Source organism: Furipterus horrens, unplaced genomic scaffold (assembly GCF_987537825.1).
Source record: "Furipterus horrens unplaced genomic scaffold, mFurHor1.1.pri manual_scaffold_6, whole genome shotgun sequence".
NCBI classification, from domain to species: domain Eukaryota; kingdom Metazoa; phylum Chordata; class Mammalia; order Chiroptera; family Furipteridae; genus Furipterus; species Furipterus horrens.
The window spans coordinates 187442676-187456714 of NW_028327176.1; the positions used below are offsets into that span (position 1 = coordinate 187442676).

General features: G+C 53.8%; 1 protein-coding gene across 2 annotated transcripts in view; it reads left to right on the forward strand.

Annotated features, from left to right (window-relative positions):
* Nucleotides 1–14039, forward strand: part of ZDHHC14 (zDHHC palmitoyltransferase 14) — a 225979-nt gene that overhangs the window by 200335 nt on the left and 11605 nt on the right. For both annotated transcript variants that reach the window (XM_090280023.1, XM_090280025.1), the window contains exons 6-8: nt 3494–3596; nt 4938–5047; nt 10047–10149. In XM_090280023.1, the coding sequence (XP_090136149.1) occupies nt 3494–3596; nt 4938–5047; nt 10047–10149 (316 nt within the window). The remainder of the gene's footprint in view (nt 1–3493; nt 3597–4937; nt 5048–10046; nt 10150–14039) is intronic.

Consider the following 14039-nt stretch of genomic DNA (forward strand, 5'->3'; position numbering starts at 1 on the left):
GAACTGCTGTGTGAGCTCTTGTAAGGGTTTGCAGCCCAGCGCCTCAGCTTCCTTCCTGTCTGTGAAATGAAAGGACTAGAACACGTGTGTCCATGGAACAGCATCGGGGCCGTTTTTAAGCCTCCTGAAATGATAAGAAAAAAAAATTGTGCGTTTTTTTCTGGGAAAAATGTCAGAGCCCGAACAGGCTAGGTTCCATGACGTCTCACTTTTATGATTTTCCAAATATTGAGGGGTCGTCACCATTCTTCCCAGCACTGTCTCCAAGTCCCTGCAAGGCCATCTGCCCTCGTGTACCTTTCCATAGGAAGGCTCCAAGCCAGCAGACACCTGATGGAGGGGCGTCTGCCCATCAGCGTTTTTCAGTATTTTTTCAATTTCACGATCAGCTGCTGAGTACCTTGGGGGTGACGTCTTGGGCCAGGGACTGTGGGGAATCACAGCCCCACCCCTGGCCACAAAGGGGACTCACTGCCTCCCTGGGAGTTGGGAGGAGACAGAGAGAGGCTGGCAGCGGTAACGGCTATAGTTTGGAACTCATTTCTGATGCAGTAAACATCCAGGTGCTTACAAAATCGGCTGCTGGTGGAGTTGGCAGGTTTCCTCTCATTTCTCTTTTTTACAAAATCAGTAAATGGATTTTTATACATTTAAGAGAAATTCATATTATTCTTATTCTGGCACGGACATTTTCAACATCTAGTTATTGGATCGGCAAGATGTTTTGTGCAGATATTTGTACCACCATCTGAGAGAATTTGGCGGGGACGGACTCCTTCAGCTGCCGTAGGTTCAAGAGTCCCCGACAAGGATAACCCCCGGCGGGGTGGGGGGTGAGCCTAGAGCCACCTGTCCCTCGGCAAGAATTAAGAAAGGAGCCAGCGTACAGTTTGTCTGTCGTACTGACAGAGCCACACCCCGGGGTTCAAATCCTAACTCTGCTGTTTCTTAAATTACTTACCTGCTTCCTGCCTCAGTTTCCCTATCAGTTAAGTGGGAATTGTGCGTCTCCCTGGGTTGGTCTGAGGATTAAGTTCGTCCCTGGAACAGCGCCTGGCACACAGCCTGTGAGGCCGGCCTTCGTTGTCCGTGATGATGATGATGGCATGAGACACGCTGTGGGAGGAGCGCGCGTGGGCCACGGTTTGCATCCCACCTCGAGTTCGCGTCATGTCGATGCCGCAGTGAGCAAACGGTGAAGCTGCCTTCTGCTATTTATAAAATGTTTCTAAGCTCATGAGATATTAATACAGAAAGCTGCATTGTTTCTTCTGCTGTTGCTCTAAGCTTTTAAAATTCCACATCCACTGGCCAAACAATGCCTCCTTGTGGGGTAATGAGGCAAGCGGCTCTGCAGAGGAACGGAGCATGGCCCGTAGCCACTTTAAACGCGCCGTTCCCCTCCACTGTAACGCAGGTGTTTCCGCGGTGTGCACGTCTGGATGTCACGTATACTGTGACGTCCCCATCCCCACCTCTCACCTGCGTGGCAGATGCATGGTGTTTCTGGGAGCCCAGTTCTGCTCTTCTTGTGCCAGTCGGTAAATAAATCTTCGCTTCTGGTTTTTATTCTTTTCTACCCTTGACCATTCCTTGCTTGGTTTCCTGCATCCCCTCCGCCTCGAGCTTTCTAGCCCCGGTCTTTTCCTCCAGCCTGTGCAAATTCGTGGCCACAGTCATGTCCCCGTACACCCGGTTTTCCTGACTGCGTCTGCCCCCCGTGTATCTCATCAGTGTCCCTGGACGCCACCGCTGCTTCCAAACCAGTATGTCCCTTGGGTGGGGGAGATGAGGTTAGGAAAAGGGACATCTGTGAGTCCTGACCTGTCGGGAGGCAGTCGAGAATGAGACCCTCCTTGCCACACAGGCCCCTGTCCGTGTGTGCCCATGTGCCCGCCGGGCCTCCCGCCATAACCATTGGCCCACCTGGGAGAGCGGAAGGGGTTGCCCAGCCTGGCAGCAGCCCTGGGCAGGGGTCTGCTTCTCTGCATCTCCCTGTTGCCCCATAGACCCTCCCTACCCTTCCGTGTGTATCCGCTTTTCTGAAATAGCGCTTTGGTTTCCTGTCCTCCTCCTCCCCCATGAGGAGGGGCAAGGTCTGCTGGGAGCAGCATGTGTTGACAGCCTCGAAGACCTTGACTGCTTCCCTCTGGGCTGGCCGGCCCAGGCACATCCTCCTCCTCCTGGAGGCCCTCTTAAACTGAGGGTGCTGCTTTTCTGTGAGCTTGCAGTTTCTAGAAGTTTAGATCTCAGAAAAGCAAAGCATTGTCTGCCTCTCCAAGAGCAGACGCAGTCACTTATCCTGATGTTGACAGGCAGTTACCAGGCAGGATCCCCTTCGTTCCTCCTGTTTTGTATGCAGCCCCACGTGCCCAGACAGCGGCCCTCACTAATTATGACGTGGCAAATCATGGCGCTGCCCTAGTTAATGTATTCACTTCTACGGTCCCAAGATAAATTATATCCAATTCTGAAAAAAACAATCAATGGTGATAGATCACAGTATGATCTATGGCTTCCATCCTTGGGGGCATGAGGAAAGCGTGAGTATTTCTTTTCTCTGGCCTGGAAGCTATTGTTGGAGGATGCAAGAAACATTTGTATCTTGTAAGTAGAATTTTATAAACATTTGCGAGACAGAAAAATTCTCTATAGTATCAAGTTGCCACACTCTTGGTGATTTATCTCTTCTTCTGAAGAATGCTGCCTTTTCTCCTTTGGTTGTAACCCCTCTTGTGTAACCGTCCGTCATTCAATGTCTGCTGAGCATCCAGGTTTCATAGCCTCCTGTGTCGGGGTGGCCGAGGGGCTGGGAAAGGGTCCTCTAAATAAAAATGACCCTCACCCCGATGCCACTCTGAGAGATGCCCCCTCTGGTCGAGCCCCCTGCAGATGGGCACAGGCAGCCATCCAAGTGTGGAAGGGCCGCCGGGGGAAGGAAAGCCAGGCTACAGCCACCCACGGTCCGCCCTGCGACAATTTGCTCGCTGTCCCAGCATCAGGTGGGGGAGAAACCTGTTGGTACTGCAGCCCTCAGCACTCAGAAGCCAAAATTAGAGTCTGTGGCTGAAGTGATGTCCAACACACAGCCCCTCCATCAAAGGCCTGGGCCGCTGCCTCTTCGGCCAGCAGGTTTTCTGGTTTTGCTGCCGCACTTGGTGGCTAGACGAAGGGTCGCAGGAAGGCGAGGAAGGTCGGCAGGGAGGACCGTCGGGACCCGTGAAGGAGTAAACAGGTCATGTCTGGGGAGCCCGCCCATCATTTCCTGAGCGCGAACGCTGTGCAGGTGGCAGGAGGCTGTGTCACAGGGCCCGCCCGAGGGTGGTCCCTCTGGTCAGGGAAGACGCCTGTTTGAGGCTAGATCCACGCAAGAGGCCTAAGTGGGGGCCCACGATATTTCCCATCCAAGGCTCCGGCCATCGCAGCCCCATGGGCACACCACGAGCCTCCCCCCCCATCCCCCAACCCCGTTCGCATCCTTGACTCAGGTCACCGTGCTGGAGGCCGTGGTGTGCTTCTTCTCCGTCTGGTCTATCGTCGGGCTCTCGGGCTTCCACACCTACCTGATCAGCTCCAACCAGACCACGAACGAAGATGTAAGTTCCTAGCGTTCCGGCACTGGGGCTGCTCTTCTGCGCTCAGCAACTGAGAGGGAGGGTTAAAGAGGAGGTTGGGAGCCAGGGTCTTCCCTTCCTCATTCCTGACGGGAGCCCTTGGGGACAGAAAAGGTGCCTGGGAGCACTTTTGCCCTTTGTGCTCTGTGGGAAGTCTCTCCATTGTCCTGCTCTCTGACCACTTCTGTTAAATAGATACTAAGATCAGCCAGGTGACACCCAGCTCTGAGCCCCGAGGAGGTTCTGTTCTGTTCCTTTTCTGTAGTGCGTTGTTTTATTTTGTTTTTTTGTTTTTTTTTTAAGCTTGACTTACTTAGAGAGAGGGGAAGGGAGGGAGAAAGAGAGGAACATCAATGTGAGAGAGAAACATTGACTGGTTGCCTCTTCCACTTCCCCCAACCGGGAATCAAACTCACAACCCAGGCATGTGCCTTGACTTGGAATCAAACCTATGACCCCTCGTCCTGCGGAACGATACCCAAGCTATGGAGCTACAGCCATCAGGGCCCTTAGTAGTTTTGTGAGTCACCTGCCACCCCTCCCTGCAGAGGGGCCATGCAGGCTGGCACTTAAGAGTGCCCATAGAGCCTGCCTTCCATGGTCAATGTCTCCACAGCATTTGGGAGGATTGCCCAGCCCCAGAGTTTAACTCTTATGCAGGATTATCTGCCACTACCCCATGTGGATAGAGAGGAGCTATAAAATCAAGAAACAGAATATTGGAGCAAGTGTCTTTGTAAGCCTGATCCTCTGCGATCTAAATATTTAGATTCTGACAGAGTCTCTATCAAAACATCTCTCTCCCAATCCCTCCAGTGGCTGGAAAGCCTTGAGAAAGTCAGTGCTGGTGAGATATGTGAGTCAAGAAAATATTAATGCAGTTGTTTATATTTGGTAACTATGACTATTAGAAACTGCAAAAGTATTTGGCAACACCACAAGGCCAAATTCAGACGGGCTATAAATTGGCAATTGGGGGAGCCACATTATCCCTTCCATGGCCATTCATTTAATTACTGTTTTAGCACCCTGGACGTGAGTCAGAGAAATCTCCAGGGGCTCATGGGAGCTGGCCCTTTGGTGTTCTGTAGCAGAAATAAGAGACTGTCCCCGGAGAAGGTTACTTTCTCCCTAGTCTGACCTGCTCTTTGGGGACATTTCCAGGTTTGGGTTAAATGCCAGTTTTCTTTGCGAAAAGCATCTTTGTTTCTTCTGCTGAAGGAGTGAAAGTCATTTGCATTCTTAATAACTTCTTGTGGTCCATGCGCTCACACTGTGGCGTTGGTGTAAAGCACTGTATTACTGACTCTCTTTTTCTTTCAGATTAAAGGATCTTGGTCAAATAAAAGAGGTAAAGAGAATTACAACCCCTACAGCTACGGAAATATCTTCACAAATTGCTGTGTTGCCCTGTGTGGGCCCATCTCCCCCAGGTAAGGCTCAGACAGCGCCACGCTCTTCCCCAGATCTGGGAAAGCGCACCCCTCAGCTGTGCGAGCTCAGGCCTCACCCAGCGGTGCCCTGCCCCGCCACAGAGGTGGATTGGGTCTCACTGCCCCGGTGACAGCCAGGTCAGGCCTCCGCTTGGTGCCACAGAGACACGGCCTCAGTGATGTAGAGACCGTAGAGACTTGGCTGTTGGCCGTGTTATGCTTGACACACTGAATTTGTGTTAAGTATGGGGAGAACCCACCAAGGGTCAGATCAGGAAACGGAGGCCTGTGACCTCATTGTTGAATGAGGTGCATCGGTGGCGCGCAGGGAGCTGTGTCTGGCACAGTCAGGACACGAAGCAGGAAGCAGTTAGAAAATCAGCAGGAGTGAATGGTAAGAGCTAAGCTGTGCAGAATTAAATGCCATAACAGTTCAGCGGGGGAGACCCCTGGGGCTGAAGCAGGCCGTGATGAGACAACTGTAACATTAATAACGGCAGTAGCTGACATTTACCGAACAGCGTCCGGGTCTGCTCGAAGCCCTTGACACGTGTTAACTTTTAGAACCTCACTCTCTACCTAGGAAGCAGGTACTATTATGTCCCAGGCTATGGATGGGAAGCTAAGGCACAGAGAGGTTAAGTTATGGGCCCGAGATCACACAGCTAGTACATGCTGCCTCGTCAGCACTCAGACCCCAGCATCCGCCATCAGCATCAGCGTGTGTGTTGCCTGGGGCGCACTGCCTCCCGGTCAGAATTACACAGCCCACAGCACGGTCCGCCATGGAGAAGGCTTCCAACAGATCAGCCAGGCAGTCATCAAACATACTTACTGAGCAAGTACTCCAGGCCTCTAGAGTGAGTTCGCAGCCATTACTGCCTCCTCCCGTAAGTTTCTAAGTGTGTCAAGTGGAGAGAAGCCACTGGGGTGGCCTCCAAGGCGGCTCCACTGAGCACTCAGACCTCCGTGGCCGTCATCGCTGACAGGTGCTCATGGGATGCAAACTTAAGTTGATTATCAGCCTCCCCTGAAGAGAGGAAAAAAAACACCCAAGGATATATTCCAAGGCCCTTTATTAATTGGTACCGGATTATTGTTACTGATGCTGTTGGCCAATTGGGTCGTTTTCCTATTTGGGCCCAGAAAGCTGGGAGCTCAGAGGGCCTCCCTCCTGAGCTGGGGGCTCCTCAGGGCCCCCTGACCTGCTCCTCATTGGCCTCTGGATGGAGGGGCTGCCTCAGGTGGGGAGGCGGGCATGCCTGCGAGGGTGCCAGCCCCTCTCCGAGAGAACCCCAGACTTGCCCAGGGGCCCTTCTGGGGGCTCTTTCGACCAGAAAGCCCTCAGAAGTGCCTGGTTTTTCACAGTTTAGCTTGTGTTTCCTGTTGGGGTGGCTACTTGTGGCGAGTCGGGGCTTGGAGCCCGGGGGGCATGTAAGAGGCCAGAGGCCTGAGCCAGCATCTGTTAGAACACACGTCCGACTCCAGGAAGGGAAGTGGGAAGCCTCCCATGTTGTCCACGCCTCCCTTCTAGGTGCGCACCTTCCACTCCCGTTCGGTGCCGCTTTGTACTGTTGATCGATCTGCCACGTCACGGCGGAAATTCTTCCTTTCACAGCTGGATGACAACTGCCGTTCTGGCCAAGTTGGGGCTGTGTCCTTGCCAAAATCCAGGTCCCTTTGGAAGGGGCATTTCTTGAGGATGCCCCCCGCCCCCCCAGGAATCTCTTAGATCATGCAGGGGCCGTGGGCCGCGGTCCTCTCCCACCCGGCCCTTGGGCTCCCCAGGGTGGCCGGACAGGCGTGTTTGTCTTCACTCCTCCCTCTTGTCTTCTTCTTCCTCCTCTCTTTGCTGATCCATCCCAACCCCTCTGCCTCTGAAAGGGCCAGGACCTTCCACGGGTGGGCGTCCCAGCCAGCCCCGCCCACTGAGCAGTGTCTCTGCTTCAGGCAGGGGCTCGGGACCACCCGTGTGCTCAGAATCATGCAGTCAAGTTGCTTCTGGAACATTCTTGAACAGTATAACTGTGCTCATGAGAGAGAATGTATGTGTCTTCCTACCACCCGAAGATAGCTGCAGACCCACGCTCAGTTCCCTGAAGTGTCTCTAGAGATGTGGAGACAGCAGGGTGGGAATGGTCAGGTTTGGGGGTGCAGGGTCCTCCTACCAGTGTGGCAGGAAGAGTGGAAATTGGAGCCAGAAAGCCCCAAGGTGTGGTCAGGGTCCGGCCCTACATGGCAGTGCTGTTGGCCAGCCAGTCCTCAGAATTCACTTGGCCACGATGATCTAGCACAGGCTGCACGGCCAGCTCTGCTGGGTGCTGGGGGTGCGCGTGAGGAGCATGCAGCTTCCAGGCAATCCAGACCCCTCAAGGGCAAGTCCTCAGAGTGGTGGAGGGGCTGTGAGGGACGGCAGGGTGCAGGCTCCAGGGCACCCTGGGCAGGCTTCCTGGAGGAGGGGGCTTTCCGTGAACTGTTGTAAAGGACAAGTAGGAATTGGGGTAAAGTCCTCGTAGGAGGACAGGCAGAGGGAAGAGCGTCTGCAAAGGCTCAGAGGGGAGGGGAGGGCCTGGCTGGTCAGGGGAACAGGAATGAGAGGGCGTAGGGAGCGGAGGGCAAGAGTTGAGGTGAGGGGAACGCAGCCAGGTCCGGGCAGGGGAGGGGTGGGCCGTGGGCCCCTGTGAGGAGATTGCGGCAGATGGCAGTCTTGGCCGGTGCACGAAACAGGCTGAATGAACGCAGAGCAGAGGAGCAGGTGGACGACTTCATTATTCCTCCCCGCATCCCTTCAGACGCTCTTGATGGCCGAGTTCCTTCTGCACCGGGATGAGAGCCCCTGCCAGTCCCTGAACTTTTCCCGTTGCTTAAAAGAAAAAAGACTCAGGACACTTTCATTGCCTCCAAAATAGTGTCATTTTCGTGAACCTGAACTCCGAAGTTCATTGAAGTTAACACTTTCCACGGGAGACTAGGATTTCAGCGTATCTGTTGGGGGGTTACCATTCAGCCCCCGGCTCACCCCTTTGAGACGACTTTTTCCCACGTCTGGCTTCCCCCTCACCTCACCCACCAGCCCTCTGTCCCAGTCCCCCACCCCCACCCCATCCTCTTCCTCAGCGGGGTGCCGATGACTCCTTTCTTCTTCCGTCTGTGCTACGTCCACGCCTGTCATTCCTGCCCACGCACGCGTGGTCTGAGACCCCCTCTGACGTCCTGCGTGGGGGTCCATCACCTCCCTTTGGCAGCTGGAGGTTCCTGGTGCCTGCTGTTTTTTTTCTGAACCTCTGGGGATCCAACCGAAACTGAAGCGGAGAGAGTTCCATTCCAAGATCCTGTCACGAGTCTTTTCTAATGGCCTATTCTTCTGTCCCTTGAAGACCAGAGGGCAGTGCTTGTGATGATAACTCCTGTCTTCTGGAAGCCAAGCTGACAAGCAGGGGCCACGCCAGCAGATCCTCCCCGCCCGCCCAGGAAGGTGGGGGGCACTTCAGGCGTTTCACAGAAGCTGCTGGGGGGCAACCTGAGCTCCACACCGCAGGGGCCCCCAGGGTGCGCTCACTTATTGCCGGACCTGCTGTTGCCCGCAGTTGTCCTGCCTTAGACTCCGGGTCCACACCGAGCCCTCACTCAGTGGCCCTCACCCACCTTCTCACTGTGTCGCCGCACCATGGAGCTCAGAAAAGGTGCCTTTGGAGACACTGCCTAGAAAACTTGTCTGGGAGAGAAAGGACCACTTTTATTTAATCAACGAGCCTTTGCTCAGCACCTCCCGGCTGTCGGGTGGAGACACCACGACTAAGAAGACTCCGTCCTTCCCTTGTGGAGCTCGGTGTGGCGCCGTGACAGATGCAGACGTGGGCACAGGCGATGCCAACAGGTTGGGATCCAGGAGACTCTGAGCCCTGTGTCCTCTGGGACCAGGGCTGAGGGGGAGGGAAGATGATGACGACTGCCCTCCCTCGGGAGCTTGCAGGCTGCCCACCGTGACTGTATAAAGTCCCCGTGACACCAGCAAACGGCAAGGTGCCCCACCAGGAGGACCCCAGGCAGTGCCAAGAGAAGGCAGATAAGGGACGAAAGCCGGTACAGGGACAAGAGCAGGGGCTGCAGGGCTTTTGAACCTGGCTGTGAAGAAAGGACAATGGAGCCCTGACCAGGGCGGCTCAGTGGGTTGGGCATTGTTCCACAAAGCGGAAGGTCGCCAGTTCAAATCCTGGTCAGGGCACGTGTCTGGGTTGCCGACCTGACCCTCAGCTAGGGGCTTAAGAGAGGCAGCCAGTCGATGTTTCTCTAGCGCATTGATGTTGCTCTCCCTCTCTTTCTCCTTCCCTACCCCTGTCTCTAAAAATAAATAAATACAATCTTAAAAAAAAAACAACAAGAATGCACAGTGGAGTGGGAGGGAAAGTGACTTCGGTTAAGAAGAAAACAATTTGAATAAAAATCCAGAGCTGATGAAGCACAGCACGCGCACCGGGTAGGTGGCTTCTGTCCCGTGCAGTGTGCTGACTCGTGACAGGTGCTCAGACACGCCTGTGGAGGGGACGAGCCTCCGAACACCATGTATGCTCAAGGAGACATGGATGTAAGGCTGGAGAGGAAAGCTGGGGACGGGTGCGTGAGGCCTGAAGGCCAAGTGTAGGCGTCTGGGCTGTGTTCATTGGTGACGAAGCTCCTGAAGCGGTAACAGCAGGAGGGGTAACGTGATCAGGGGAGGCCGGGCCGGGGACGGAGGGCAGAGACTGATGGGCCTGAGGCCAGCACATGAGGCGGGGCTTGCAGCAGGTGGCAGGGAGGGAACAGAAGCATCTGGAAATGCAGAGGTGACAGTACGTGGTACCTAGCGACGTGTGAAGGTGAGTCAGGGTATGTTGCAAGGTGTCCCCGGTGGGCCTAGCCCTGAAAGAGGGGCCCCAGCATGGAAATTAAAACAGTGCATCTCTGGCTTTTCCCTCTTCCTCCTCCTCCTCCTCCTTTACTGTGTTGCTTTCTCTTGTAGCCTCATCGACAGAAGGGGGTACATCCAGCCTGACACCCCTCAGCCTGCCGCACCCTCCAGCGGGACATCCACATACGGGGCCACATCGTCACAGAGCGACATGGTAGGAGCTGCCCGCAGCGGGACCGCAGTTCCCTGCAAAGGCTTCCCTTCCGCTTCGCGGTCGCTAACCCAGTCGCAAGCCAGGCACGTGGAGAAGGCTGCCCGGTGCCCAGTGACGGGGGGCTCACACGAGGGCAGGGCGGGAGTGGTAGGGGCTGTCAAGGGGCAGGACACACAAAATCATTCCAGAAACAGCTCGTGGCGCCTGGTGATGGGGTGTCCTCTCACACGGGCACCTGTCACCGGGGGACGAGACGCACAGCCCGAAGCAGGGCTGGCTGGCCAGACAGTCCCCCTGGCCCCTCTGTCCCTCTGCCTCAGCCTGCACTGACTCCCCACCCCCCTTCTGTGCGCCACGGATAGTGCTGCCTGCTCCCCCACTTTCAGCCACATCTTAGCTCCGCCACACACACCGTCGTGCGGACAATCAGACAAGGTGTCCACCTCTCACAGCGAAAGCTGGCCGAGCCTCCTCGGGGACCGCAGGCTGAGGCGTGTGGAAGGGCCGGCTTGGCTTCCAGTCTGTGGGTGGGAGACGCGGGTGGGCGCCAGGGCTTTCTGTCAGCACCTGACACTGCAGCCCGGCTGGCCCTGACCGTCGTGCCTTAAGACCCCTTTGAGTGTGGTCCCTCTTACCTGGAACAGATTTCCTCACCGCTCCCGTTTCTGTAAGGGACCGGGTGCTGTTTGCTCTCCGTGGACCGGAATCGCCCCCGCCAGCATTTCCGTGCCTTTGGAGGTGGGCTGGGGGAAGGGCGGCCTCCTGGGCCCGTGGTTCTGAGTGCACAGAACTGCAGGGTGGAAGCAAGCAGTCTCTGACGGCTCCAGGCTCGGGCAGACCACTTAGTCCCCATGACCCTCCCGCTGTGTTTACAGATAGGGGGGCGGGGCCCCACCCCGAGCAGAACTTACTGGGTTTATTCGTTGGAAGTGGTATTTGTTTAGTGTTGTTTAGCTTGGCTTGGCTTTGCTTTGCTAATAATTTGTCTTCTTTGAAAGAGAGTATATACACATCAGTCCTTGCCTCTCCACTCCCTGTGGTCCCAGGACATCTTGTGCCATCTGCACTCACCCACACAAATGGCCCTAAGGGTCACCTGTCTTATTTTTCCAGGGAGAAAAATCGGAACAGAGAGTAAAGAGACAGGCCCACAGGAAGGGAGATAACATTTATTGGTTATCAGCTATGTTCAAGGCCTATGATGATCCCTATCTGGTTTAGTCCCAAATCAAGAGTGGAAGTGGGTGTGCTTGCCCCTCTTTTTTTAAGCTAGGAGAAGTTGATCATCTGCCCAAGGGCACACAGCCATTAATGCCTAGATCCAAACCCAGTCTGATAACTCCACTGCCCACGCTCACTTCATATACTGCATCCTTCAAGTACGTTCATGCTCTGAAGTCCTTCTCAGGTGTCTGCAGGTGCACGACCAAAGTCCTGTAAGGACACAGGTCACCAGAACCCTGCGCTCCACCCGTGATCACTTCTCCAGGTGCACAACCCCCTGTGTACTCTGCAGCTCCTCCCAGGCAGGTCCCTCCTGTGTGTTGAGGACTCAACTAGGTGCTAGGATGCAAGGTTTGCAGTGGGCAGTCCCTCTGCCCTCGAGGCCAGCTGTCCAGGGACAGGACATAGAAGAAAAGTACTGTGACGTTTTTCTAGAACAGACCATGGATGACTGTGGTCCTTCCCAAAACCAATGAACTTACATTGCTTTCACCTCGTGACTCCCACTATGCTCTCAGCCCGCTTTACTAGGGGGGAAATAGGACGTGGACTCAGACCCCTAGGCTTGCATTTGCAGCTCTGACGCTGGGGCTGGTCTTGGACCAGTCACTTAATCCCAAGAGCCTTAAATTCCTAAACTCTAAAAAAAAGAAAGAAAGAAAGGAATGGACAATGGTGTTCTCCTCCCTGGGCTGTGGTTGGAATGGGCTGAGGTCCTGTCTATTTCATCCCCCATCACCACTCTAACATCGCTCCTGGCACATAGTAGGTGCTAATTAAACGTGCAGTCGAATGAATGTGACCGTTTCCCTCACTGGGGCTTGCTCAGGGGAGGTTTCAGACAAATATTCATTCATTCCTGTCTTCCTTTTCTCATTCCTTCCTTCCTCGATTTTGTTCCATCTGTAAAAGTCTCCACCCTGAATGTAAAACTAGGAGCCAGAGGCAAGACGTTCTCTTTAGAGCAGTGACATTGTGGCTTCGCTTCACAAAGTGATGGCCCTGATAGGGCCAACTTAATCCCAGACACCAGAGGTCATGGTAATTTTACTCATTAGACACTGTAGGCAGAGCACCTATGAGCTTGTCTGGGAACTGAAAATTTTTAAGATCTGAAAACAAACAAGTTCTAAAACCAAAAAAACTATAAAATCAAAATTAGTAAATATTTAATATCTACAAGATTCACGGATAGGTCAGCTTCATTAATTATTAAATTTAGCATTCATGTAAGTTTTATTACATTTTAGAGATGATTTGTAGGTCGCGCTTTTTTTACTTCCTAAGAATTCCCAAGCATATATACGATTAGACAGAAATCATTACCAATTACAAAGCAAGGGAGCTGCCCATAGGCAGGTAACTTCAGACGTTAACTGGCAGGGAGCCCCTTGTACTTTCTACCGCCCCTGCCGCCTTTCTTGTGCGAAACCCAGGTTTCCACTCTGCTTGAAGCTGGGACAAACCATTCTGGTCCCCAGGCTCTTTCCCACAGCGGGGAGGGCCCGCTTACATTAGCAGGTCAGCGGGAGGGGCCCGATCTGAACGCTCTCGTGGGGACAGTGATGAGCAGGCTTCTGTGTGGCCCCACAGCTCAGAACCAGGACTAGAGGGTGGGCGGGAGGCAGCTCCTGCTCAGTCCAAGAGGGAAGTGCCCCACACCCAGAGCTTGGGGTGGAGGAGGTCTGCACCCTACAGATGTGGACAGAGGAGTGCAAATTGGTGGGAGGGCTGAGTGTTGACTTTTAGGGTCCCTCCCCATGCAGACCCTGTGTGGCAGACTCCTCTGCCTCTGGGGCCTCCAGCCCGTTCAGTCTGGTCAACAGGGCAGCGTTACTGTGCATTTGTGGGCCATTCAGGCACCGAGAGAATGTGCCTTTTATTACGCCCATCGTTATGCATGGGCTTCGGTGGTCTTGGGACCCGGGTAACGTGCGCACGTGGAGGCAGGACTGTCACTCAGCAGAACGTGCAGCGTGGCGCGTCTCTGCCGCCCTCCCCTTCCCAGTTCATTCATGCTCCCCTTGCGTAGTATTTACTACGTCCCGTCCCTCACCAGCATGGGATGTACCACGTAGATGACACACGCCGACCCTCACCACCCCGTGAGGCTTCTCCTAATATTGCCCCCATTTTACAGATTAGTAAAACTGAGGCACAGGGGGCCTACCTCTGACTTCACAGTTTGACATCAGAGTCTGGGCTCTTAACCCTGCCCAATGCCGCACTCCCGCTGCATACATAGGCCGTGTAAGGGGACTTTTCTCCCACACGTTTTTAGTCCTCACAACCCATAATCCTCACCCTCTCTCCCCTGCAAAATCTACTCTCAGGAAAATATCTGTTATCAATCATTTGTATCTTAAAGGGAATTTAAGCCAAATTTTAGATATATGTGAATTTCAATTATGAACGATTTTGCTATTAAAAGCATTTCAGCCTTTTATAATAATAATAATAATAGTAATAATAATAATAATAATAATAATAATAATAATTGAATGCCTTCATGTTGTTTGATCAGCACTGTACCCTCATTGTCTGTAATAGTTCCTGTGATCATTGGTTTCAGTAAATGATGGGAAAGAGAGAGAGAGAGAGAGAAACTGACTACTACGTGGCTGAGCTGAGATTTCGTCCTTGGCAGTCTGACTCCAAGAAAGTGC